Source organism: Peromyscus eremicus, chromosome 20 (genome assembly GCF_949786415.1).
Source record: "Peromyscus eremicus chromosome 20, PerEre_H2_v1, whole genome shotgun sequence".
In the NCBI taxonomy this organism is placed as follows: Eukaryota; Metazoa; Chordata; class Mammalia; order Rodentia; family Cricetidae; genus Peromyscus; species Peromyscus eremicus.
Genome location: NC_081436.1, coordinates 7,789,577 through 7,817,550, shown reverse-complemented (window position 1 = coordinate 7,817,550; position 27,974 = coordinate 7,789,577). Strand labels below are relative to the sequence as shown.

The 27,974-nt window shown below is 44.4% G+C and overlaps 1 protein-coding gene across 2 annotated transcripts in view; it reads left to right on the top strand.

Moving 5' to 3' along the window:
• The window catches only part of Ano6 (anoctamin 6), a 186,644-nt gene that overhangs the window by 116,137 nt on the left and 42,533 nt on the right, over window positions 1–27,974 (top strand). For both annotated transcript variants that reach the window (XM_059247004.1, XM_059247003.1), the window contains 6 exons: window positions 7,177–7,242; window positions 9,376–9,660; window positions 9,901–10,014; window positions 12,060–12,175; window positions 16,256–16,390; window positions 24,864–24,969. In XM_059247004.1, the coding sequence (XP_059102987.1) occupies window positions 7,177–7,242; window positions 9,376–9,660; window positions 9,901–10,014; window positions 12,060–12,175; window positions 16,256–16,390; window positions 24,864–24,969 (822 nt within the window). The remainder of the gene's footprint in view (window positions 1–7,176; window positions 7,243–9,375; window positions 9,661–9,900; window positions 10,015–12,059; window positions 12,176–16,255; window positions 16,391–24,863; window positions 24,970–27,974) is intronic.

Sequence of the window (27,974 nt, the reverse complement as noted above, 5' to 3'; positions counted from 1 at the left end):
CATTTTGTTGCTATTTCATAACTGTAATTTTGCTACTGTTATGAATCCTAATGTAAATACCTGATATGCAGGATATTTGATATGCAACCCCTGTGAAGGGTGGTTCACCCCCCCCTCAAGGGGCGCAGTCTATAGGTTGAGAACCATTGCTCTAGACCAAAGGCCTGGGCTTGTATTTGAAGATGAGCTCTCCATATTGTTATTAAAAGCTGTGAAGTCTGTAAACTACCTCAACAATCCTTGCTCCCTTATTCAGTGGTAAGTTACAGATGGTTTTCCTTCCAGCTAACTTGCTTTTTCAGTGATCCACAACAAGTGTGTATTTTTTTAATTCAAGTAGAAATGTTAATTTGAAAGTAAAGTTTGAAACTGAACTTCAGCTAAATATTGACTTTCATTTATGCCTGTCATTTAAAATGCTTGTCTGTTTTTTGGCCCTGCGTGAACACACATTACCTGCTTGAGTAAATTTCTCATCACACTGGTCCACCAACGTTAAATGTATCACCAGCACGTGAATTTAAATTAAGCTACAATTAATTAGTTTATGTATTCTACTTACCAAACCTTTTGGAGCACATGCTATGTAACTAATAAATTTAGTACATAAAGTAATTAATACTTTTTACGTGAATTAAGTACCTTTGACTTATTTCTCATGGGTCTTTGTAGACTTTGCACAGATTAGCCAAATGAAAATAAAAGGACGGAACCATTGGTGCTTTGCTTAACAGAGTTATAAGAATATGTGAAGTTAATCTACGTGTATCTCATTAATCCTAAGTAATTGGCATCTAATCACAGTGTGCTCCATTATTTGATATCTGAGTCACTACAGTCCCCGCTTTTTCCACTGACAAAGCAGGGTCCTGTGAAGGAGTGGTAGAGACTCCTGTTTATAATCAGGATTTGCACAGTGTAATTCACAGGTAAGTCCTGTATAGCAATCACATTATTAAGCCAATGAGACATGGAGTCGGTAATCTACGGTGCTTAGGAACAGAAGGCTTCTTTAATTATATCAGTCTGTCCTTTGTAGTTTTAATTCCAGTGTTCTTTATTTCTCTGAGAGCTTTATTTATCTCTCAAAAAAAAAAAGAGCTATAAATAAATTCTGTTTCTGGAGGGTGGGTAGTAGGTGCTCTCTTTCATCTTCACGTGGAGCTGAGAGCCCACCCTCCCGACAGTGACAGTCCTTGTGCATCTTTCTGTGAGGGGCACGTCATCACAATGATTAGTAACTTTGGCTCGTCACTTTGGCTTTCCCAGAATTCCGTGCATAAAGAAGTTAGATCTCATTGCAATGCTGACAGATTTGCTTCCATGAAGATGTAGGGATTTACAGCACAATTTACTTTATGACTCAATTTTTTTTTAAAAAAAAAAAAAAGAGAGACTGTAAGTCTGTTTTTTTTTTCTGCCAAATTTATCAGAGAGCATAGTAAAGATATAGGTCTCATACGTAAGATTTCCCAGCAAGCCTCTGAGGTAAATTTTAGTTAAAAGGGTGTCTTCAGGTAATTATTTAATAATTTTTGAGCAATGGCTGTGTAAGTCAATGTGCAATATGAATTGTCTTTGGTTTTAACACAGAAGACATTCTGCACTAATTTTTCAGATGTCAAGAATGGTTACTGATGCAAGTGTGATTTCTACCCAGAAGTAAAGACGATGATTTTAACTCAGACTTCAGAGGTCTTTGAAGTGAGGAGTCACTCCCTGCTCTGTGCCTGTTTGACAAATGGAGTACATATGCTCATTTACTTCAGTTGCTTGACACAACTAAAGCTGGTTAGATCAATTTTTAAAATATGCCACCGGTTCTTTGTGAATTGACGTGCCCAAGGAAAATAATAGGATCCATCTTGTTAAAGTAGCACCAGGGTGGTATATTAACATGGTGAAGCAAATGTAAATGCCCTGTCCTTGAATCAACTGTTTAAGTATTTATAGTTTGGGGGACATTATAAGCCAACTCCAAGCTCTACCAATTATCTGAAGAGAGGTCTGGTAAATACCTCGGGAGTTCTTTGTAAAGAACTAAAATAAGATAAATTAGTGCAACCTTTCTGGAGGGCAGTGTGGCTGTACATGTTAAAGGACTTTCAAAACACGCTTGATTTTATAGTTCTACCTCTAGTATTGTGCCCTGAGGCAGTAATAAAAGGTGCACAAAGATTGTTCCACAAGGATTTTCATGATCGTGAAAAATTAAAAACAATCTAAATGTCTAATAATTTGAGATTGGCTAAATAAAATTAGCCCAGCTCCCTGAAAGAATGTTACTAAGGCATGAAAATGAGTTTGAAGGAAGTTTTTATGTTTTCTGCATCTATGATGGGCACATGTGCTACAGTGTCTATCAGTGGCCTTGGGACACGAAGAAGGGAAGGCAGAAGAGAAGAGATGAACAGATCCATCATTTCCTTCAGAGGATGGAAAGAATATATACTCAGTAGATATCAAAGACATTGTTTAAAGATCAGTGTCGGGATGGGCACAATGCATGGATGAGTCCAAAAGGCAGAGGACCAGGCAACTAGAGGTTAAGATCCATTCGAAGCATCCCTGTAAAATGGTACAGTGTGGACATTGGAAGGACTGGGGCCGTGGGGTGTACAGTGTGGAGGAAGAGTGGATGGTTAGTGCCAGTCTTTTCAGATTTCTTATATTAGAAAGGAGAGGTGATTCTTGAAGTCCTTAAGAATAGAGGGGATGGTGTACCAGGCATCCCATGTTACACTGTAAATCTGGAGTCACATTCAATCTTTAACCCTAAGGGGAAGCGATTTCTTCACGGACTCTAGAGAGGAAAACAGTGATACTTACCTCAGAGTATTGCCCGACATCCCAGAGGTGGTAAACGGAAGAGCTAGGATTTGAGTTTTGACCCTAACCCAGGAATAAAGGGAAATCCAAACTGTGAAAGCCGAAGGGGCTGTTTGAGATAGAGTAGAATCGGAGAGGAGAGGGCCCCGTGAGAGTAGTGAGGAGTTACAACCTCCATTCAGAAAAAACAAATGTGGAAGAATGGACCCGCTTCTGGCTTGCACCACTCAGTGTGCCGTGCAGCTGACAAGAGCCAGTCAGGAGCGGTCTGCTCGGTGTGCTTGATGAGAGGATAGCCTAGCTCTCAGAACCTCAGCTCTTCTGTCCTCTCACTAAACTCTCTGAGGAGTCTGGAAACCTCACGTGCTCTGGAAGCCCTGTACTCTCTGCTGTTTGGGCACCCCAAGATGAAACTGTACCTCTCCTCCTCCACCCTGTAGTACCCACAAGTCTCGGGTTAAGGATGAAGGAGCCGAGTTGTTACACTGTGGTCCTCTGAACTTGCCGGTCCGTTTCTGAGTAACAGGGAGCCATCAGACATTTATGGTACACAGACAATTTTATAGGCCTGTATTAAGTACTAATGATACTGATATTAAAATATCAACATCTCAAGGGGCAGGAATGGTAATAAAAGATAAGAGAGGCCCATGGGAGATTTGATAGTCTTAGAATGGAAAGCATTTAAAGTGATTTTTTTTTTTTTTTTTTTTTTTTTGGCTGACAGGTAGAGCAGTGAGGAAATAGAAGGCATGACCCCAGGAAGCTGAAGGAGAGAAATGAAAGGGTGGCTTTCAGATGCCACAAAGAGAGAGATGGTATCAGCAATTAATGGGCAGAAAGGAAGAAACGCATAGATGTGCAGTGAGTGGCCACCATTGTCTCTATCAAGAAGGAAGCTAGCCCACAGAGAATGGGTTCTGCTGGTTAGGGGCCAAGCATCAGGAGCACCTTGGAAGTATGGGACAGTTCCCTGGTGGGTGGCTGGTGACCAGAAAGGAGACAGCTGAGCATGATGGTCCTGAATGTGGTGTAGCAGGGGATCTGGAACAGGGCCACTCACCTTTATTAAAATACTCCTTAACCTGCAGGAAGTGACCTGCTTCCTACTGACTCCTCAGTTGTCTTTATGACCTACATGCTCGAGCCTGAGTCTTTGTATCTCTTAGATTTTGATCTGAAATGTCCCTCACCGGCTCACATTCCCCAGTTTATAGTGCTACTATATTAGAAGGCTGTGGAACTCTCAGGAAGTTAGGGCTTAGCTGGCAGAGGGGGCTCATGAGGGACAGGGTCTCGAAGGTTGTACTCATCTTTGGTTCTGGCCCATGCTTCCTATCCACTGCCGTGTGACCAGGCCACCGCTACCCACTCCCGCCACCGTAAGTACTGCCGCGCCTTCCTGCCTTCCCCGCTGTAACTAGCCTTCCTCCTTTAAGTTATTTCTGTTGGGAATTTTGTCACACTGACAGAGAAGTGACTGATAAACCATGAAGTGAAATCCCTGCCACCACTGGGGTCCCCAATAGCTTTCCATTAAGTCTATCTCTGGAGTTGGCATCCTCCTCAAACCAGAATGAGTTCTGCTTTGCATAATAGCCCTTGGTTTCCAGTTCAGGATGTCTTAGTTAGGGATTCTGTTGCTGCGATAAACACCATGACCAACAGCAGCTTGGAAAGGGGAGGTTTGTTTCATTTTACAACACTCAGGTCACAACCCACCCCCGGCGGGGATCAGGGTGGGAACCTGGAGGCAGGAACTGATGCCACGGAGGGGAGCTGCTTACTAGCTTGCTGCTCGTGGTTTGCTCTGCCTGCCTTCTTATAGAACCTAAGACCACCTGCCCAGGGATGGCATCGACCCCATTGGGCAGAGCCATCCCGTATCAATCATTAATAAAGAAAATGCCCTACAGACTTGCCTACGAGCAATCTGGTAGATGCATTTCCTCAATTGAGGTTCCTCCTCTCATATAACTCTAACTTGTGTTAACTTGCCAAAAAACAAAACAAAACAAAACAAAACAAAAACAAACAAAAAGACCGCACCACAACAAAAGAACCACTCAGGACACAGGGTCTGGAGTAAAGCTAAACTTAACAGGACACTAGAACAGTGGTTCTCAACCTTCCTAACACTGTGACCCTTTAATACAGTTCCTCATGTTGTGGTGACCCCCCCAACCATAAAATTAGTTCGTTGCTGTTTCATAACTGTAATTGTGTTACTGTTGTGAATCATAATATAAATATCTGATATGCAGGATACCTGATATGTAACCCCCAAAGGGGTTGTGACCCCCAGGTTGAGAACCACTGCTCCAGGAGCAAGGACATCTGTGCATGCCTGCTGTAGTGGAGACAGGCTCTGCAAGGACCCGAAATGTCCATAGAAAACTACAGGGATCAGTTGCTTTGCCTTGAAACATGGAAGTCAGTGCTTTTGTTCTAAATTGGGAGAAAGTCTGAAGTCATGGGCAGTTTCTCTAGATCCTCTATAGCAGACATGGAAAAATATCCTTGTGTCTTGAGAAGTTTGCCAATTCCCTGAAAAATAACAAGACTTTAGCAAATGTTTATATCATAAACTGATAAATGCATACTGAGTGCCCTTATACTGAATGCATATGTGAGATGCATTCCAAGACCCCAGTGGATGTCCCAAGCCATAGACGGTACCAAATACCAAACTAGCTCTGTGGCTCTGTGAATGCACATGTGCGCGCGTGCGCACACACACACACACACACACACACACACACACACACGGGAAGGGGAGACTGACTGACTGACCAAGACTGGGCCTGGCATGGGCTTTTGAAGCCTCAGAGCCCACCCCCAGTGACACACCTCCTCCAACAAGGCCACACCTCCTAATCCTTCTCAAATAGTTCTATCAACTGGGAACCAAACATCCACGTATCTGCACCTATGGGGGCCATTCTCATTCATTCTCCACCGAACCCAAGTGTTTCTCTTCTCTTGTGAGGACGTGGTCAGGAACAAGGCTGCATTGCCATGAGAGAACAAACGTGACTCTAGATGACGACATGCTGTTGAGCTAAGAGTCAACTGAGTTACTGCCCAAGGCGAGCTAGAAATAAGACAGTCCAGGGTTAGAAAAGATCAAAATGCCCAAAGACTATTGGAGAGATGGCGAGGATGGCCTCAGAGGGTCCTAGCACTTGCTGGAAGCAGGTGGGAAAGCCTCGAGCTTTCAGGCCAGCCCGGTGCTCTTTGAGGAAGTTCTAGCGTTTGTTTTGGTGTCTCTCGAGTTATCTTGAATGTGCACAAAGTGGTATTTGCTTATTCTTAGAACTGTGCGATCATTGAGGACAAATAAAACCGTATTCGGTTCCAATATTTCTGTGGAGTGTTATCAGGGGTCCCACATGGACTCAGGGTCAGCCACATATTGGCTGTCCACATCGTATGTTGATAGGAGCTTTCTGTGTTTGGGGCAGAGCAGCTCAGGGCCTTCTCTTCTCTCAGTAGCAAGTCGGAAGTGGTACTCCCTGGGGAAAGTGGCTGACTGTTTCCCCCGGATTATCGTGACCTCCATCTGGCAGCATGTGGCTGATGGAGTTGTTTTTAAAAGGAAAAAAAAAAAAAAACACAACTCATCCGCTGTTCTCTGTTGTCTTCAGTGAGAAGGTTGCCTCAACTCATCTCTGGCCATTATCAGAAATGGAAATTCTGGGTGCTGGAGAGATGGCTCAGTGGTTAAGTGCACTGGCTGCTCTTCCAGAGGTCCTAAGTTCGATTCTTAGCAACCCATGGTGGCTCACAGCCATCTGTGGTGGGATCTGATACCCTCTTCTGGAATAAAGGAGTATATTAGGAGATAGTTCCCTAGTTTATAGACCTTGACATGTATATGACTTTCTGAACATTTCATTGCAAATACTTTGAATCTTATTAGAGTTGCTTGTATTGTTGTGTTGACTTAGTTAAGGCATGCATAGATTGTGTGTGTTTGTGTGTGTGTGTTTAAATCCATATGCATCTAATATTGAATCATTTGAATATATAGTATAGAAATAAAAGTTTAAAAATTTGGAATCTTTAACTCTGAAAAATAACATCACATTTCTTTTGTGTACTCTTGGGAGCCAGAGATTGTGCCACAGTAATTTTTATGTTCCTCTAAAGGACCAAAGCCCCAGCCAGCCAGTCCATGGCCCTCTAGAGAGCATAGGGAATCCAGTACACTCTCTTGCCTCTGTTCCATTTTGAGCAAATGTATCTCTTCAAGGCCAAAATATTTGGCTATTTTCTTAAAAAAAAAAAAAAAAGTCTTTTCTGCTAAAAATGGCAGTCTAACACATATTCCTGTTTCTCTTTCAGAGGAAAAGACAAGCATATGAGTCTAACCTCATCTGTCATGGCCTGCAGCTGGAAGCAACAAGATCAGTAAGTGTTACTTTATTGGCAACCCTTTGCGAACCACTGTGTTTGGGAGCTTGCACATCACCTGGAAATGAACCACTGTGCTTGGGAGCTTGCACATCACCTGGAAATGAACCACTGTGCTTGGGAGCTTGCACATCACCTGGAAATGAAGTGTGGCATGGGAAACGTGTAGCCACAGCCACACTTTTGTGTGATATATTGTGCACCCTAACAAAGCTTTCCTGGGGATCAGAGAACAGCCACTAGATTAGACATAGAGGCCAGACAGTGGTGGCACACACGCCTTTAATCCTATCACATGGGAGGCAGAGATCCGTCTGCATCTCTGTGAGTTCAAGGCCACACTGAAAACAGAGCCAGGCATGGTGGCACACACCTTTAATCCCAGGGCTTGAGATCTCATGTCTTTGCTTGGGAAAGACACACACCTTTAATCCCAGGAAGTAATATGACAGGACATAGAAAAGTATATAAGGCGTGAGGAAACAGGAAGTTGCTCTCTTGAAGCTGAGGACCAGGAACTAGAGGCTTTTAAGCAGTTCAGCTAAGACCCTTGTGGATAAGGACTCAGAGGCTTTCAGTCTGAGGATTCATGGAAATAGGCTGAGAAGTTGGCAAGGTGAGGTTGGCTGTGGCTTTTTCTGTTTCTCTGATCTTTCAGCTTTCACCCCAATATCTGGCTCTGGGTTTTTTTAAATTAATAAGACCTTTTAAAATTCGTGTTACACACACTGCAAACAGTGGGAAGGGAGACACACAGAGCCGTAGCACAGGCCAGTGAGATGGTTTCGTGGGCAAAGGCACATGCCACAAAAGCCTCATGGGCCCAGTTCCATCCCGGGATCACATGGCTGGAGGTGAGCACTGGTTACTGAGAGTCACCCTCTGACTCCCACATGCGGGACCACTGGATGCACCATGTGCATATTTCTTTCTTTCAGAGGGGATCATTTCAGCTTTATAACTTGTTTTTCCTCTAATACATAGACAGAATGTCTATAGCAGAGAGTGTAATTTTTTTTTTTTTTACAACAGTGGCTGTATAACATAATGGATAGATATAGAATAGATTAAGCAGCCCATTTTCGGGTTTAGAATTGTTTTTCCTTAAGACAGCATTGCCGAGGGTATTTTGGGGTTGTTATTCTGGGTCACCAACAGATTGTGTGACAACAAATTAATAGTTTGCTTTCCTCGCTTAAAATAGTAGTAGTTTGAGTCTTGAGGAATGGCTGGGCAGTTAGGAGCGTTTGTTGCTCCTGTGGAGGACCGAAGTTCTATTCTCAGGACATCTGCCTGTAACTCCAGCTCCAAGGGATCCGACACCCTCTTCTGGCTGCTCTGGACTACCTGTACAAGTGCACATACACACATGCACACACAAAGAAAACTTAAAAAAAAAATATTTAAAAAATTGCTACTCCTATGTTTCTTAAGTCAAACTAAAGAATTATCTTTAAGTGAAAAGTGTGTAATCATTTGCAGGTCTGACATTATCTTCCCTTTTGCTGGTGTCCTTTTTACATGGATTTTTATTTTAAAACCTACTGGAGCCTAGGGGGGAACACATCTGTGCTTTAAAATTGTGTGTAGATGAATTGCTAAACGGTCTTATTAAATAAAAACCCAGAGCCAGATATAGGAGTGAAAACCTGAAAGATCAGGGAAATAGGAAAAGCCACAAGCTAACCTCACCTCACCGACAACTCAGTCTCCAAAGAGACTTACTTCCTGTATACCCACGCCTATATGCCTTTCTGTTCTGCTATCTCATTTGCTCTCTGTCCAGCTACATCACTTCCTCTTCCTGCCCAACTCTGTCACTTCCTGTCTGTCTGTACAGACCTCCAGACCTCTATGGTTAGTGCTGGGATTAAAGGCGTGTGTCCCCACACTTGGCTCTGTTCCCAGTGTGGCCTTCAACTCACAGAGATCCAGACAGATCCCTGCCTCCCAAGTGATAGACTTAAAGGCGTGTGCTACCGTTGCCTGACTTCTATGTCTACTATGGTGGCTGGCTTTGTCCTCTGATCCTCAGATGAATTTCACTGGGGGGACACAGTCTATTGGGGGACACAGTACATCACCACAACTGTGAAAACAGTAGTTTGGTTTCTGTTGTCCCCTTCATAGGTCTCTGATGACAAGCTTGTGTTTGTAAAAGTGCATGCACCCTGGGAGGTGCTCTGCACCTACGCTGAGATCATGCACATCAAACTCCCCCTGAAGCCCAATGACCTGAAAACCCGCTCGCCCTTCGGCACTCTCAACTGGTTCACCAAGGTCCTCCGCGTGAATGAGAGTGTCATCAAGCCAGAGCAGGAGTTCTTCACTGCCCCGTTTGAGAAGAGCCGGATGAATGATTTCTATATCCTGGATAGAGACTCCTTCTTCAATCCTGCCACCAGAAGCCGCATTGTACGTCTGAACAGACGACGGGTTCCGTTTTGGTGTGATTTGGAACCTGTTGTTGAATAATTAGCCACTTGGTTGGGCTGTTGTGGTTCTGCTTTTAAAAGATAAAAAATACTATTATTAGTATTGTTGGTATTATTTCAGTGTGGACAGATTTCTGCTATGGTAATGAACTGATTGCATGAGCTAGTTCTACCACAAAAAAAAAAAAAAATGACGTGGTCTGCTTTGAAATCTTTTTAGGTTTATTTCATCCTCTCTCGAGTCAAATACCAAGTGATGAACAACGTTAGCAAATTTGGGATCAATAGACTGGTCAGTTCTGGAATCTACAAGGCAGCGTTCCCTCTGCACGATGTAAGTCAAATGGCGAAGCTGAGTACTCTGGTACTCAGGGCAAGGGAAGGACTAGACTTCTAGACCTTCTGTCTGTCTGTCTCCTCAATAAGACAAAGATAATGTCTTTTTGATCCCTGATCCAGGGCAAGAAAGATCCAGAGCACTCTCACTGATGGACCCCAGGCATAGAGATGGTACAGGGTTTAAAGGACTAGGGAGAATGAACAGTTCCCTCCCTCGGGCAATGTGGCAGTAGTACAGATCACACAGGTCAGCACTTAGGCTGTGTGCATGTCTGGAAGTAAAGTCTCACTCTTCCGCCCCCGCCTAGATGGCCTTGTTCTCTCTGCTCCCACGTGTCCTTGTCAGTAAGGAAGGTGTAGTAATGGTTCCTACCTCATAGAGTTGTTTTGAGAGTTAATTAAATTTATATAAAATATTAGTCCCTGTCATTTGAGTGATAGCTACTTTGATAACTACTGACAGATGTCATTACCAGAAAAAAGCAGGGGCCTTTGTTTTGTAAGGGAAACATGTTAGAAATTCTCATTTGACATTTTCTGTAAATAGACTTTTCTCACTTAAAATACTATTTCCAAGCTATACCAGGGCTTTTAAACAGGGGCTTATCGGGGTTCATGTCACAGTGACAAAGCCCCAGATTATTGACATTATGAAAGGACTGTTCAAAGGCTACAGGCCCGCTGGATTCAGGAGGATTGATGAAGCCCCTAGCATCTCCTATGGACTGAAAAATTCTACATGTGCTCACTCCAGTCCTTCATGACCACATATGTAGGAGGATGCTATGTATCTAAAAGTGTTACTGTATCCTGTCATTGAAATCTGTTAAACTCCACATCAATCACATTGTTATTCTGTTGCGTTTACTTCCAGCTTCTCTAAATCTCTACGACCAAAGAAAGCAAAGGCTGAGTTTGATCATTGCTGCTGTGTGTTATGTGCATTGGTGGGTGAAGAGAATCTTAAAATGTACCATGTATCAAAACAAAACGAGAACATCAAATAAATGCTCGATTCACATGGAGAAGCAGAGAGTGGGAGGGCAGGGGCAAGATGGCCAAGATGTAGGAGCCTCCAGGGAGATCCAGTGTGGCCACTGAGCCTGAACGTTCGTTCTGTGTGCGTGCCCCAGCAAAATTAGCAATGGAAGCTTCTGAGCTTCAGGGACGGTTGGTTGTACCTCGTTCTCTGGATGTTAGTGTGGGGCACCACAGTCCTAGAATATTCTTTTGACATTTGCCTGTGCCTGGGTCTTCTCTATGTCCAAGCCTGGAGTGGTCCTGTGTGGTGTGAGGAGGAAGCTCACACCATACAAACGAAGATCAGGGCTCTCACCAAGGCTCAGCTTCATGGTGATACGGTTCTGTGCGGGAGTGACATGATACAGTCTTTGCCACTTGCTTCCTGTGTGTCATCAACAGAACTGTTGGACTGAGAGACAATGAAGCACTGGCTATGGTAGCAGCCTGCTGCTCACCAGCCAATGTCCGGGTCCCCCCATTATCCAAGAAGGGCTGGGCTTTCAGATAAATATTCCTTGACTGTGAGGCTCTGAGGCCTTGAGTGGTTCAGTTTTCTCATTGATTAGGACTGCCTCACTTCAGGACATCAGCATCCACGGGGCTCCAGCCACCCCCCTGTCTTGTTCCCTAGAAGCGACAGCATCACTATCACTATCCAAGCATCTATTGTCATCTCTCTTCCCAAATAACCCCCAAGGGCAATAGTGATCACCCTTATTTTAGAATCATTAAGAATTAAATGGCAGCCGGGCGGTGGTGGCGCATGCCTTGGAAGGCAGAGCCAGGCGGATCTCTGTGAGTTTGAGGCCAGCCTGGTCTACAGAAGGAGATCCAGGACAGGCACCAAAACTACACAGAGAAACCCTGTCTTGAAAAAAAAAAAAGAATTAAATGGTATGGCTGTCCCTTCCAGCAAGTGGGGCCCCAGTTCCCACAAATGGCCATCAGTGCCATATTCAACAGTCAGATTTGTAAGCTGAGGACTGTGACGCTTATTTCTTCCTTCCTGCTTCTCAGTGCCAGTTCAACCATGAGTCGGAGGACCCCAGCTGTCCTAGTGAACGTTACCTCCTGTACAGGGAGTGGGCTCACCCTCGAAGCATATACAAGAAGCAGCCCTTGGACCTTATCAGGTGAGCAGGAGAGAGCGTTCCGGTGAGAAGTACTCAGGGGTACCCTGTGGGGTCTGTGCACACACGGCAGCTGCCAAACAGCGTGGCCAACCGGAGGGCCTCACCCAGCTCCGTGATACCCAGTGTTTTCTCAAGGCTTTCTTATGGACCCAGAGCGGATGGATCATAGTTTATGTGCCCCCGTGTCTAGTCTTAGATCAATGGTGGCGTACTTATCTAAGGCTTGCCCTGGATTTGATCCCTGGTACTGAGGTACTGAAAAAAAAAAATCTAGTCCCTTCCAACCCCCGCAGGTCCAGCAGTCTCACTTGGCTCACAGCCCCGACTTGACAACCATATGATTGGTCTTTGTGGCATGGCTGGCTCTGTCCTGAGTCACCTCGTGAGCACACGCTCTAGGCCCCAGCGTGACTTACCTGGGCAGACACTATCAGTGTGAGCCTACCATGAATGGAAAGCCTGTCTTCTCTCTCGGGAACTTCTCTCTCTCAGAGGTCAGAGGTTATCTGTTGGAGACTTAGAATCCTTTGTTGCACAGACATAAGCGCTGGAGTCATTAGCTCGTTGTGCGGTAAGGTGTGAGCCTTTCTTTGCCGTGTTTTTCTGCTGTTGGGTGCCATTTAAGGATCTCGTAGGAAATCCTGACTGCGTTGCGGCTCGTCTCTCAGAACATCAGAGTTAAAGTTCAGAAGCTGGTGGTTTGGGTGTTGTGATGTTGAAGCTTGCCTCTGTCCTGTGCATTTGCAGCAGTGATATCCTCCTTGTCTGGGGGGCGTGGCCTGCTTTGTGCAGGGATGCTTGACAGGCAGTATCCTGTGCTTCTGTTAGCATGGTGCCCTGTTCCCTCTGTTTCTGTGAAGGCAGCAACCATTAAAAATTGTTTGTTAGCTTAATTGCTTTAGAAAGATTTGTTTAATTATCTCATTTGGTCCCCCTTAGTCCACCTTCCTTTACTATTGTCTGGGTCATTGTCTCAGAGAGGTGCTTCTGTGGACTCTGATTACCCAGTAGATAAAATAGTACGTGGACATATACGTGTAAACAGTTTCCCTGGGCATTCATGAGGAACTGGTTTCCAGAGCCTCTGAGAATAAGGAGACCCGTTCAAGTTCCTTACATGAAAGGCCTTTACATGCCCCGTGCCCCTCCTCCCATATACCTTAAATCATCTTTCCATCATTCATAATCCCTAAAGTGGTGGAAATACCACGTGTGTGGGTGCTCTGCTGTGCTGTCTAGGGAGTGACATCAGGGAGAAGAGTCTGGAAATACTCAGTGTAGATGATGTCTGCCCAGTGTCTTCAAGCGAGACCGAGTGCCTTCAGCGTGGTATAACCATAGACTCCCCCAATGTTTTCAGTTAGCAGTCGACTGAATCCCTGAGTGCAGGACCCAGGCGTGGAAGATTGACTGTAGCCGAGGTTGTCATCCTCATGAAGTTTCCATTTTATCAATTTCCTTCTAGAGGAAAGCAGTTGCGTCTGACTGCACTGCAGTGGCCTTATTTTAAGTAAATCAGGTGCATTTGTTCACTATCCCAGCCCCATCCCACACGTTCCCTTCTCTGCCTCACCAGTGACCTCTCACAAACCCAGGCTGTTGACCTTTGGCTCCAGTTCCCTGGGATCGTTAAAATGGGGGGAAATTTCTTTCTGTAAAAGTGAGCCAAGCACACTAGAAAGATCAATCTGTGGGAAGCTGCCTTGGCCCAGAAAAGAAAAGTTCCTCCAGTGGCCCCTTAGTGACCTCAGATGGAGAAAGGAAGATAAAGTTTGAGTAGATGGCAGCCAAGATCACTGTAGAATAAAATAACAGCTTTGGGGAAAATAAAAATAGGATAGGAAAAAGTTCAGGATGACCGTTAAGTCCTGAGAGAAAGAAGTGTACAGAGGAAGAAGGACCTAGCAGGCTATTGGACTCGGCTCTGAAGAGTGTTTACAGTCTTAGCCATGCAAAGCAGAGGTATCAATGGACCAGTGCTAAGGGGACAGAAACAGAGGTGTGTGTGTGCATGAGGCAGGGGCTTGTACTCCAGAGTAGAAAGGCAGTGTGTAGAGTGAAACACATTTGAGATGTGCATCTGGACAGCAGTTAGTGGGGTGAGGAGGGTCGAGCAGCTGGGGACTGACGGCTCCGTTTAATTGCCAGCTGCCAGACTTGGTAGTGCTCACCTGAAATCTCAACACTTGGAAGACTGAGGCAGGAGAATGGGAACTCCAGGCTAGCCTGAGCTACGCAGTGAGACCCTGACACCGAAACGGAATAGTCAAAGCTAAATTTTTAAACTAATATTAGCAGCTAGGATCTTTCGGTGGAGAAAGACAATGACCAGAGACTCTCACATCTGAAATTATCCTTTGTACTCCCAGGTTCACAGTAAGAGACAGGGCTCTATTACAGATCTGGAAAGCCTTTCTGGCTTTGACTCCATTGTACCAGGGATGCCTGCGGAAGAGTTGAATTCTCTGTCACTGAATAGCCACATGGAGACTGCTTGGCCGTTTACCTAAATGTGGCAGAGTACTTTTTTTTACCATTGGAAAGTTTGACCATTCAGCTTCTAAGGGTTCCATTTTTAAATACGTCATATCTAAAATATATGGCTTGTAAGAGTTGTGTTAGCCTAGATTGCATTATAGTAACAAAACACCTGAGTCAGTTTACTTTATAAAGGACAGAGGTTTATTTAACCCACAGTTTGGGAGACACTGAATCCAGACTGTCTCTAGTGAGGGACATGTTGGATGTGTCTTCTTAGAGCAAGTGGCCTCATAGCAGGGACATTGGGGACAAAGAGGGTTGAACTCATGGTGAAACATGATATAGTCCTCTTGATGTAGTCCTAATGGTTGCACGAGAATTTGCATAATACTTTCTGAGGGTGATTTCCTGCGTGACCTCCCCCTAGGGTCTGCTGTTAAAGGTCCACCACCCTGTAATCCCTCCGCACTGGGGAGCAGGCTACCAGCCCATGAGCCCTTTGGCGTCACTTACACCTCCTTCAAAGCAGAGTAAGAACATAGAAAAGTGAAAACAGGCCAAAATGGCCCAAACCCTTGCCGAGGTCTTTTCTCCTGGCACTTTCCCAATCCTGCTATTTCCTGGCTGTCCACGAGCCAGACACCAAGCCCCAGTCATATGAAAATGTCATCCTCTGCCCTTCTCATGTCCTAACTCCTCTCCATGTGGCTCCTGCCTTCCTTTGCAGCCTGTGGTGCTGGACGGACCTTTGTCTTTCGAGCTGGTCCAGTCTCCCAGGAATCTAGGCTGTGCTCACAGCTGAGTTCCCACTAGGTGAGGCCCAAGGAGACTGGCTGGGCTCCATGCTGAACCTGCAGCCCCTCAGAAGTCTCACTTGTGTCCACAGACCAAGACAGAAACAGTAGAAACCTACAATACAGAAGCCGCCGGGCTTCACTTGCCGCTCTGGCAGGAATAGTTTTTGCCCGTGTCTTGTTCATCCTATGACCCGTGGTCAGAAAGACGGTAATGTTTTGTGAAAAAGAATGACTCTTATTTTCCTATTGGCTTTCTCTTAGTGCACCAGAGGTGTGTAGGTGTGTTTGTATAGAGAGAAGCCACAGTTGGTATGTGGGGTGGCACTATCTGGGGTCACAGGTACCAACTGTTTTCTCAGAATGTACCCCACACATGGGAAGACCGCTGTATCAGCAGTAAGGTTTGGGTTTTACACTGCGCTTCTTGCATTTTCTCTGAGTACGTAATAGCGGGTAGCTGAATAGGCAGAGGACTCCCACATACTAAAGGGTCTTCCGGAGACGGTAACATGGGGCTCGTCTTCACTAAGAACAAGGGACACCCTATCTGGCCCCTCTGTGGCACTGTTCCCTTCATTGGTCACTTTCAAATTCATTCTGTGTCTGCTCATGGAACATCCTTCCTGTTCCATAGTTAAACTTAGGCACCACTGTGGAGGTGAGTGTGTTAGAGGGGTGAACCGAATCGGAGTTTTCATATAAAAAGCCTCCTTTGCTTAAAAACCAAACAGCCATGCTAAGATGAAGCTGCACAGTGAAGATCCTCTAAAAATATCTCCTCTCTCTCCCTCCCTCCCTGCAGGAAGTATTACGGAGAGAAGATTGGAATCTACTTTGCTTGGCTGGGCTATTACACGCAGATGCTCCTGCTTGCAGCTGTGGTGGGCGTGGCCTGCTTCCTCTACGGCTATCTCGGCCAGGATAACTGCACCTGGAGGTGATCTCTCTTTAACCCTTGTCTCCACACTGATAGGTCATGAAAGTGTTCCCAGGGCCTTAGACCATCTTGGTAACGGAGAACTCACTGCATGAGTTCATTGCACGATCTCTCTCCTTGTTCTGAGAAGAGGAACGAAGGAAATGGAAATGTTTTTCTCAGATAATCCAACACTGCCTCTGACAAGGGCATTATAACTAGGATTTAAAAAAAAAAAAAGAAAGAAAGAAAGAAAAAGAAAAAGAAAAAACACTGGCATTTAAAGGTAGTTCTTCCTATGAAAAGGAAAGAGATAAGGTTGCCCTTGAACTCCTGAGGGATGTTCCAAAGCCTTGCAAACCTGGGCCAAGAAAAGCTCTGAATTCCTAGGGTTCCAGTGAAAAAGCTGTGTTTAGAAATGACTTTTTTTTTTTTAAATTCTATGAAAAGTTGCATGATCAGAAACTCAAGTAACTCGGTTCTGGTTTGGTGTTTTTACTTTTACAAAATTATTCCTTATAATGTCAGAGTGGGGATAATCAAGTACCCAAGAATCTGTTTGTGGTTGATATTGGCATTCAAATACCAGCTTCCCCCAAGGGGAGCCCCCAGGTGCTGGGGCACGCTGGGTTGGGCTGTGCTATCATGCATCTGCTTTTGATGCTCACTATGCAGGACACTATCTCCTGATGGACTGGCCTCAGTCCAGGTGTAAGAGGCAGGTTGCGGTTTCTGGGCTTCAGTGCTGAGGTGATGACATTTTTCAAGCCTTGAGCATGTCAGCCTGGCTCTGAGATGGGATGTTTGCTTGTCGTCTTGATATATGGGCACATTACCTAGTCCCCTGGCAGGCTGCAGAGCCAGTGTGCCCAAGATGTCTGTTTGAAGTTCTCTATCTCTTCATGAAAAAGAATTTGCAGCCAAGGACTGAATGTGGGTACCTTTTCCCTCTGTCCGTGGCTTCTTTGTTGGGCTAATGTTGTTCCATTCCCACATGGCCTCTCAGAATAGATCTTTAGATTGAGCAGGCTTCACTTTTGCAAGGTCTGTTTGTGTGTGTGTATGTGTTGGGTGGTGTGTGTGTGTGTGTGTGTGTGTGTGTATATATGTGTTGGGTGGTGTGTGTGTGTGTGTTGGGTGGTGTGTGTGTATGTGTTGGGTGGTGTGTGTGTGTGTGTGTGTGTGTGTGTGTGTGTGTGTTGGGTGGTGTGTGTGTGTGTGTGTGTGTGTGTGTGTGTTGGATGCTGGCTGTGGTCCGTGCACAGGAGTATGTGAGCACATAGAAGCCAGAGCAGAACGTGTGTCTTCCTCTCTCACTGTCAGCCCTACCACCTTGAGACAGCATCTCTCAATGAACCGGAAGTTCACCTTTTCTCCTAGGTTGGCTCACCACTGAGCTCTGGGGATCATGCTCTCTCTACCCCCTAGTACTGGAGTGTAGGTATATGCAGCCATGCTTGGATTTTACATGGATGGTGGTGATGAGATGCCACAGAGCAAGCACTGTTACCCATTAGGCCATCGCCCCAGTCCCTGGTACTTATAAACCTTTCATGAAGTAACCGTGATAGTCACATATTACCTGACACGTCACACAGATTATGTAAAATGGAATGAGAGTCTTAGGGACATACTGCCTGTGTCCAGAACTAAGTGGTTTTACTTCATTATTATAAATGTCTTTAAATGCTTATAATATCTAAGTTTTAAATAAGTTCTTTACGTGTATTAGATTCCTAAGAATAGAAAATGTATTTGAGATGTAAGGAATGGTGGTCCATCGCTCAATTTGAGAAAGGGAATGGACAGTTACCTTTAAGTGACAGTGTGTTGCTTGGCTGTGTGCCACTCTTTACACTTTGGAAAGAATTATACTCAGTTTTGTGTTTAACTAAATTCCTTTACCTTTGTTATATTTTTAATTACATATTTATAGCACTACAAAATACATTTAAGATGTGTGTTTCTAGAAACATGCAGCACATAAGTAGAAAGTACTACAGGTATTTCCGTCCCCCATCCCCCGCCAAGAAGGTGTGCATTTAACCTTAAATACCTTTTTTTTATTTATAGATTTACTATAAAATGTACCCATGTAAAGTGTTATAACCCAGATTTTTAAGTACATTTACAGACTTTTACCATTATCACTACTCTCGTTCTAGAACATTTTATCACCTCTTGTGGTTTGGATAAAGATGTCCCCCTTAGGGTGAGGCATTTGAACACTCGGTCCCCAGTTGATGGCACTGTTTTGGAAGGTTTAGGCAGGGCAGCCTTGGTGGTGGAACTGCATCACTAGGGGTGAGCTATGAGAGTTCATAGCCTTGCCTTGCTTCACTCTCTCTGCTCCATGCTTGTGGTTAAGGTGGGATTGCTCAGCTTCCTGCTCCTCCCTTCATGCCTGCCACTCACTTCCATGCCTCCCTGCCATAATAAACTCTTATCCCCCTGGAACTTACTATAAGCCAAAATAAACCTTTTCTTCCAATAAGTTACTTTGGGCCATGGTGTTTTATCGTATCAACAGACATGGAACTTATATAAAAGTTGGTACCAGAGAGTGGGCTGTTGCTGTGAAGAATCTCACCATGTTGATTTTTGGAGGACTGTGGAAGACTTGGGAACTTGGGGCTAGAAAAGCTTCAGTTAAATGCTGTAAGCAGGACCTAAAAGGGCCATACTAGTAGGGCCCTAAAAGACAGTAGTACTGAGAACAGTATGGCCTTGGAGGCCAGCTTAAGAGGTTTCAGAAGGAAACAATATTAGCCACAGGGCTAGACGCCATTCCTGTGGTATTTTGGCAAAGAATCTTGCTGCTTTCTGCCCATGTCCTGAGAACTTGCCTGGTTATTATTAATGACTTGTGCATATTTATAATGAAAAGGAGCAAGTGGAACAAGAATACAAAAGGTTGTTTTGAGACAAAAGGGGCCCTAAGGAAGCTTAATATTATAGCCAAGGAACATGCTAGATGAGAGGCTGTAATTGTTAAGGAGATTAGCCGCACTAAGGAGAGGTCTGCTCTACACTGTAACAAAGGGAAGGAAGGGTTCACCCAGAGCAAGGCCCTCCCACCTGAGCTTTTAATTGATGAAAAGACCTAAGGCATTCTCTGCTCCTAGAAAGCACTTGTAAACACAAGCTGCTGCTAATGTGGTTCCAGGGGCCACTGACCATCCCCCGCTGGCAGTGTGGTTCACATGGTGCTGGCTTTAGAGGCTAAAAGGTGAAAGAGAGAAGGGGCATGGATTCTTCCTCCACAGTTTCAGAAGGCCACTGAGGTATGGACAGAGTGTGGCAGAGGAGTCCTTGCATGAAGGCCCTGAGAGGCCCTTTTGTGAAACTTGGAAAGTGAAGCCTGGGTTACAGTGGAGACCCCAAGATGTTGAAGATGCCAGAACCATGAGATATTTGCCAAGAAGAGCTGTAAATGGCGAGTGGAACCAGTCCGAGAGGGTTCTCTCTTGCAGCCAGCAAAGTTGGATGGACAGAGCCGTCTATGCACTTTGAAACTAAAGTCCCAGACACCAGATTTGGACCTGTGGGATTTTTTGTTTGACCTGTCTGGGTTCTGGTCTTCCTTTGCTCCAGTATTTCCTCACTATGCCCCCAATTCCTCTCTCTTCAAATGGTAATGTATAGTCTGAACCATTGTATGTTAGAAGTGTGTAATTTGCATTTTGATTCTATGAGCGCAGATGGAATTAAGACATCGCCTTGAGTCTCAAAAGAGACTTTGAATTTTGGACTTTTAAGCAGTATTTAAAATTTTTTTTAAGAACTATGAAGCCTTGAGATGTTGGACTACATACATACATACATCTTGCTTTATGATATGGCCATGAGCCTATGGAGGCCAGGGAGTGGAATGTGGTGGTTTGAATGAAAAATGTTCCCCACCGGCTCAGGCATCATAACACCTGGTCTCCAGTTGGTGGCGCTGTTGGGGGAGGTTTTAGAAGTGTGATCTTGCTGCAGGAATTACATCATGGGGAAAGGGCTTTGAGATTATGTAGTTTCACCCCACTTCCAATATGCTGTCTCTACTTCCTGCCTGTGGTAGAGATGCGACCTCTCAGCTTCCAACTCCACCCAGTATCCCTGCCACTTGCAGACATGTCTCTTGGCCATGATGGACACTTAACCTCTCTGGAACTGTAAGCCAGACTAAACCCTTCCAGAAGTTACCTCGGTCATAGTATTTATCAGTATTTATTTTTCAGCAACTGAAAAGTAACCAGTGTACCTTCTCAGAGAAACCAGTGCCCATTAGCAGTGATCCCCTAACTTCCCACTTCCTTAGCCTCTAGAAAGCACTAATCTACCTTTGTGTCTATAGATCCATCTCTGGTGGACATGGTATAAGCCAAACTACGTAGTACATAGCTCTTCATGCCTGCTTTCCATCACTCTTGATGTTTTCAAGGTTATTTGTTGTAGTATTTATTGATACCTCAGTCTCTTTGGTGGCCAGATAATACACCATTGCATGGGTATGCCACATCCCTTATCTATACATCAAGTGATGAATGTTGGGCAGTTAGGAATACACACACACACACACACACACACACACACACACACACACACGTACGTCTGCTATGAACATTTACCTAGCTGATGTAACAAATATAACCGATGGGCTAGTCCCTGGATAACAAGGCTTATTTCTTACCATTCTAGACATTAGAAGTTCAAAATCCGGGTAGCATTTTGATGTCCCTTGAGGGCTGTGTAGACCCTGGAAGGAACGAGTGCTATGTTTGTTTTTCTTGAGTTACATTAATTCTTCCTTTATTCTTGATGACTAGTTGTGCTGGTGTCGAACCTGGGTACACAGCTTGCTTTCATCACTTAGCAAACATTATCCCATGGCCTCTGGACTCAAGGTTTCTGATAGAGAGCCAGCTTTTTTCTCTCTGAGGAGCTTTATATGTGGCCAGCCACAAGTCTGTCTCTCTGCTGTCAGAATTCTTCCCTAGGGTTCTGTCTTAGCCTCTGAGTATGGTCTTCCTAGGTTTGAATCTCTTTGAGTATAGCCTTCTTAGAGCTTGCTGAGTTTCTCGGATGTAAAGCTCTTGTCAAAATTTGGAAGTTTTCAGCCATCCTTCAGTTATTCCTTTTATCCGTTTCTTTCCCTTCTGCAGCTTGTAGGATGCATGTGCTGGTGTGTTTGATAGAGTCCCACTGGTGTTTGAAGCTGGATTCATGGGTGTTTTCTATTCCTTTATCTTTCCATTTCTCAGACTGTATAATCTTAATAGATACAACATTAAGTGTCTTATCTGCAGAGGCGTGCCTTTCGCGATTTTTTTCATTGATGTTGTGCCTTGCTTAAGTTTCTAGTTAGTTCTCTTTAACTTACCGCTTTCCCATTTGGTGAGATGTGCTCACATTGTTTCTTTAATTCCTTAGGTGTGATTTCCTTTAGTTCTCTATATATACTTGCTTATTTAAAGACTTTAACGAATAGAATGTTCCAGTATCCCCAGGTCGATCCTTACTCTGTTAGTGCTGTTACTTTCTAGGTTTCGGATATGCCAGTGACTTGCAATGTTGGGAATTTGACATTTTAAATATTACACTATAGGAACCCTGGGAATGAGCTTTCCCCTCAGGGTTTGTCACGGTTTCTCTTTGTTTCTCTGTCTCTGCTTCTCTTGTTCATTTCCTGGACTGATCCCATGGTCTGTATCACCTGCATTATATGGGCACTAAAATCTGTGTTCAGTAGATCATTAGACAGCAGCTGGATTGTGGTGATTTCCTTGGTGCTGGGCCCTGTCCTTTTTCCATGCCATGTGCACTGGGAATGTGTCTGACACTCAGGGGGACAGTATTTACTTCTCCTAAGGCTTCCTTCTGGCTTCAGCAGAACCCCAGGATTAGCCTCCAGGTTCTCTTAGCTCTTTCCTGACGTATATACTGTCTACCCCACATGCATGTGGCTCTTCTACATCTCACAGATATGTTGGAGGTTTGGTGTCTGTGGATACCCCATACTTAGTTCTTCCTTTAAAGTTTCTGAGTTCACATCTACGGTTATTACTGACTCAAGCAGGTGCTATGTTAAGTAATTCCTGGAGATTCTTAAAGCAGACAGTTGGAGGTTGGGCTTTTTCATGGTAGAAGCTTGGGGTATGAGGTGAAAAAATGACAAAGCTCATCCTGAATATCATGAAGCTTTTCCAGGGAGCTGCTGGGCAGGTCAGACACAGATGCACCTGGGTAGGGGTCCCCGAAGCAGCTACGGACACTGTCTACCCCACTCGGCTGCTAGGAGGCTACTCTTGTTCCTAATGGCTGGAAGGCTACTTGGTTTTAAGGCTGCCACGAACCTGGGGAGACAGGCATGGCAACCGGCCTAGTTAAAATGCTACAAATCATAGATTAGCCAGTCCTTTTACACACACACACACACACACACACACACACACACACACACACACGGGAGGGTCGTTAGGCAACTGTAAGCATTTGGTTAATTTTCCGAGTTTATTTGAACATTTTTATCATTGTTCTCATTGGCTTTGTGAATGGGTGAGTTTTCTGAGAGCTTACCCAGCTCTCTCAGACATGCTTCCCAAACCCATTCATTTCTCTGGGCTGTGTGCACAGTCACCTAACCAACGATAATGCTGGCCCCATTGCAGCAGGGTCCATCTGAAATGGCATTACCTGTAGGAGCAGTCTACACTGTCTTGCCTTTTCTCATTGAATCTTGAATATATGAGTAACTTCCTCTGTGGGTTTTGTTTCCATGTTGACAGCATTTCTCCTTCACCTAAGATTGTTGAAATATTCTTTTTTTGTTGTTATTTTCTCCTTTAAAAAAAAGATTTCTTTCATTTTCAAGTGTGTGTGTGTGTGTGTGTGTGTGTGTGTGTGTGTGTGTGTGTGTGTACGTGCACAAAGACATACACTCGAGAGCAGATGCCCCCAAAGGCCAGAGAGGGCATCAGGTCCTCTGGAACTAGAGTTATAGGCAGTTGTGAGCTGCCCTGTGTAGGTGCTGGCAACCCAACTCGGGTCGTCTGCAAGAGCAGTATGGGTGTTTTTAACCGTGGAGCCATCTCCAGCCCCATCTATTTCTCTCTCCTATTCTGCAGCTGTCATTCTCATTTCTTAAGTGGAATTTATTTTGGTGATACAGTCGGGGTTTATTTAAGGTCCTGTTTTTTCCGAGTATCATGAATTGAGCTGTCCGTTCTCATCTTCCCAAACTTGGGCCCAGATGTTTGGATATGGGTAGAAATCTTGGCATGTTTCGTTTGTGCTGTTGGTTGGCTGTTCGCTTGTACCAGCAGTGCCTAATTAGTAACTTGTCTATTCTGAATTTTGGGTCTTCCATGAGATTTATAGATCAAATGGAAGCGATCTAACACAAACACTGACCACCACAAACAATTCTGAAAATCATAATGCAGGTCTTCACTCTATTTGACCAAGTTTTATAGTTTTTTTCCATACAAATTTTAATACTTCTTTGATTAGATTCTTTCTTCGACACTATACTTGTTAAGCTACTGAAAAACAGGTTTTAAAAATTATTTCCCAATTGTTAACAGGTAGATAAGGAGAAAATCTCTTTTGTTTCTCTGTGTATATTTTATATATTGATTTTGTGTCCACAAACTTTACTAAATATGCTCTTATTATCTCTGGATAATCAAGGCCAGACATAATGCTTTGACAAATCCTAGGATCTGGGATGGGGGTGGGGGTTAAGTGGCTTCTGTCCAAGGCTCATGGAAAGAGTAAAAGGGTATTTCTAGATCAAATACAAACAGCAACTGGAGAGGTTTTATGGAGCCCAGCAGGTTCCTGGGTGGTAGGTGGAGGCAGCGGGTTTCTTCCCCCCCCCCCCCCCCAGCCCTCACAGCCTTGCTTCTCTGGGCTCTCTGTGATTCCCAGACCTCTAGCCAAAGCAGTTATAAAGGACGGCCCTTTGTCATATCCCTGAGTTAAGAGCAGATTTGGGCATTGTGTGAAATTCTTGAAGAATTAATAAAACAGATTATATGAAAATATTACAGGCTGGAGAGGTGCCTAAGTGGTTAAGAGCACTGACTCTTCCAGAAGACCTGGGTTCTATTCCCAGCACCTACTTACTGGCTCACAACCACCTGTAACTCCAATGCCAGGGAATCCAGTGTTCTCTCTGGCTTCCATGCCCATGGTGCATAGACATATATGCTGGGGAACACCTATACAGAGAAATAAAAACAAAGGTTAAGATTTTTTGAAATATGTAAAATATATATATATATATTTTTTTTAAAAAAAAGAAGTAGACCATTTACTATTCCGTATGGTTTTTATAGCTTCTGTGTGGCGAACCTTCATTAGAACAATGACTGTCACCTGTGATCCTGTTTTTATAGGCTTTGGTTTTGTTGCTTGTCATGGATGGACCTGGATTTTATTATGAGGCTAGAATACAAAAGCCCTTTGCTAAGGTTTTTAAGTTGCTTTATTTGTCTTTTGTTAGCAAAGAGGTCTGTGACCCCGACATCGGCGGCCAGATCCTGATGTGTCCCCAGTGTGACAGGCTGTGTCCATTCTGGAGGCTGAATATCACCTGTGAATCCTCGAAGGTAACTTTTGCTGTTCTAGATGTTTATGTAAAGTAATCACGTAAATCATAACATACAAATTATTCCCCCTCTGAGGAATTTAGAAGGGAGTTTCTTGAGTAACCCTCCCACACACTGAAAGGTGGTGGACCATGCACATGCTTATGGTACATTGACAGGTAATAAATTGGGGGTAACAGCTCAGGGAGAGTAAGGGCAGTGGGTTTGAACCTACTGAAGGATCTCAGTTGACCCAACAGAAGTCCCAAACTCAGTTTGTTTTGAATGAGTTTTAGTTTTCTCAGGGCAGGGGTTGCCCTACCACTGAGCTGCAGCCTCAGGCCTAGGTTTACTGTTGCAAGGATTTGCCTTAATTCAAGTGAGTAAAAAACCTAAAGTCTGTGCTTATAAATGTGTGCTAATGAAGCCTGAAGTTTGTAATCATGCAGTTTGTATCCCCCCTTTCAAAGCATGTGGAAACTCTGCTTGGATTTTTAAAGACCCAAGCAAGCATTAAAGGGAGAAGACAATTTTGTGGAGTTGGTTCTCTCTTGCTACTTTTTTGGGGGTTCCAAGTTACCAGGTTTGTGTAGCAAAGCACCTTTACCCTACTGGGCCATCTTGCTAGGCCTGTTTTATACTAAACTGATAACATCACATTTGATGCATAGTACCTGTGATGTAGGCAGAGTCATTCTCTCATTTTACAAGATGAAACACTGAGGCCCTGAGAGACAAAGTGGTCTGTTATGCTCACACACCTAGAAACTGGCAGGGACACGAGCTGTAGCAGATCTATGCTGCTCGCCATGGCCACACCACATTCCTCACTGGCTGGTAGCACTGAGCACACAACCCTGAAATCCAGATTCGTGTTTGAGAAACTTGTCCCACTACTACTTACGATGATTGTGGCACATTGTCAGCCTTATTGATTTCTACACTTAATTTATAGATTTTAAAAGATTTAACTGCCTGCCCCTTGAGCCCAGGCAATGCCTGAACTGTGGAATAGTAGACTGTGTGTTGTAGATTACGCAGAGACTCAGGGGAGCTGCTGGTCACTGGCTTTTGACTGATAAATTAAAAGACACTTGTTAGTGCATTCCCGGAGGCTCTGGCCCTGAGGCCGGTGCAGTGGTGGTGCTCCCAGGAAGCCACAGTGGAAGGTCCCTTCTTAAGAGGTCCTTTTTCCTCCCTCCCCTCCTCACTCACACTTTCACTCCTTGAACTCCACCTACCCCACCTTAGCTCAGGACTTTCAAGTGTCTTTCATCGTCTGGGGGTGCCGGGAGGTCTTTGGTTCTGTTGTTTTTCCTAGAGACTTCTTGAACCTTGTGGGAGCCATGGACAAAGGGAAGGAGACCAAGACAAGCATCTGAGGGAAAGGGGGGAAGGGTGGGGCAGAAAAGAGGAGTTTCTTCTGTCTTCTGTCTTTAGTACATTGACTAACTAATTTCTACATCTCTTTTAAAGAGAGGTTCACTAACTGATGTGACTCCAACAAAATGCTGACTTGGGCCTGTTCTTACTATGGCATCTGGTCCACTGTGCCAGCTGTCAATCGAGCTAAGTTAGGCTGCTAACCAAGCATGTCCCTTATCGCCCCTGTTCCTGCTCCCGTAGCTCTCGTGGGACAAAGCAGAAAGGCTAAATGTCTACTTCTTTTCCTGTGCCCATGATTCTCCCATATGTGACTAGCATGGTAGCGTCATCTATGTCTACACCTGCCCTGGGGTACCAGGCATATCCCTCCTTGGGCACTAGGCAGTTGGCATGACTTGTACCAATTCCAAAATGGGAGTGGCATTGGATGGGGTCTTGAGAAGGAGATTACACATTTGGAATACTTTTCATGGCTCTTTGTGTGCAGTTATTTGCAATAAAGGCCAGACCATTGTGCTGAAAGACATCTCAGAGCAGGCAGTTTTTCTAAAAGGTAAAGATAAAAGATACAAAAGCATCATTTGTGGGACACAGGCCTCAACTCTATTCCCCAGGACAGCTAGGCATGATAAGTCCATCTTCCTGGAGCTGAAGGGGTGTTTGCTTGTTTATAGGAACTGTTTCATTAGACCATTTAGAATCATGCTGTTTGATCAAGATCCACATGGATGGTTGAAGGGACATATATCTCTTTCAGAAGCCAGGTGGAGGAGAACATAACTAACTAGATATGGGTCTTATGAAAATAACCAATGATTTTGCATACATGAAAATGACATCACTTTGAGTCTAAAAGGCAACCCCCCCACCCACACACACACATACACATACACACACACACACACACACACACACACACACCAAAAAAAAAAAAAAAAAAACCTATGTAAAGCAAAGTCCACTCCCTACTTAGAAACAGCTTTGAATGAATGTGTTATCACTGCAAAAGTTTCCTTGTTCACCTGGAGCCTTTGTCCACAACCCCCTTCACTCTCCATCTGGCCACTTGTAAAGCAAGCAGAGTACAGGTCTCCCACTTTTCCGTGAGCTTTGTGGGTTCTCTGTTAAGGAAGTTTTTAGATGCTCACAAATGAAAGTTGGTAACCAACTAACAGTTTTTCCAGGAAGTCGTAAAGACTCTGTATATGGATCAGTGAAGAGATCAAGTTTGGCGGCAATGAGAGGGTCATCCTCTATGATAATTATTATATAGGTAGTCCTACATAATAATGCTGCAGACACAGATAGAAGCTCCTGCATAGCCTTTATCCCACTGGAAGCCCGTCAGTGACAGGAACGAAGCTGTCCTTGGATTGGAGGAAGCAGGACGCTCCTGGAGGAAAGCTATCACCACATAAACTCAGCTTTGTATTTTTTTTTTTAATAATAAGAAAAGAAGTATTTCTGGAATTTACCCTCTGAGGGGAATGAGACAATGATAAGAAGCAAATCATAAAGTTGTTTAGAGGGCACTCGATTCTTAGAGCCGCTGGCTTCGTCCTCCACGTCACTCTGACAGCTCATAAAAGATGCTTTAACGGCCTGCAATCTTAGCAGATGCGCCTATTTCTTTATCGCGG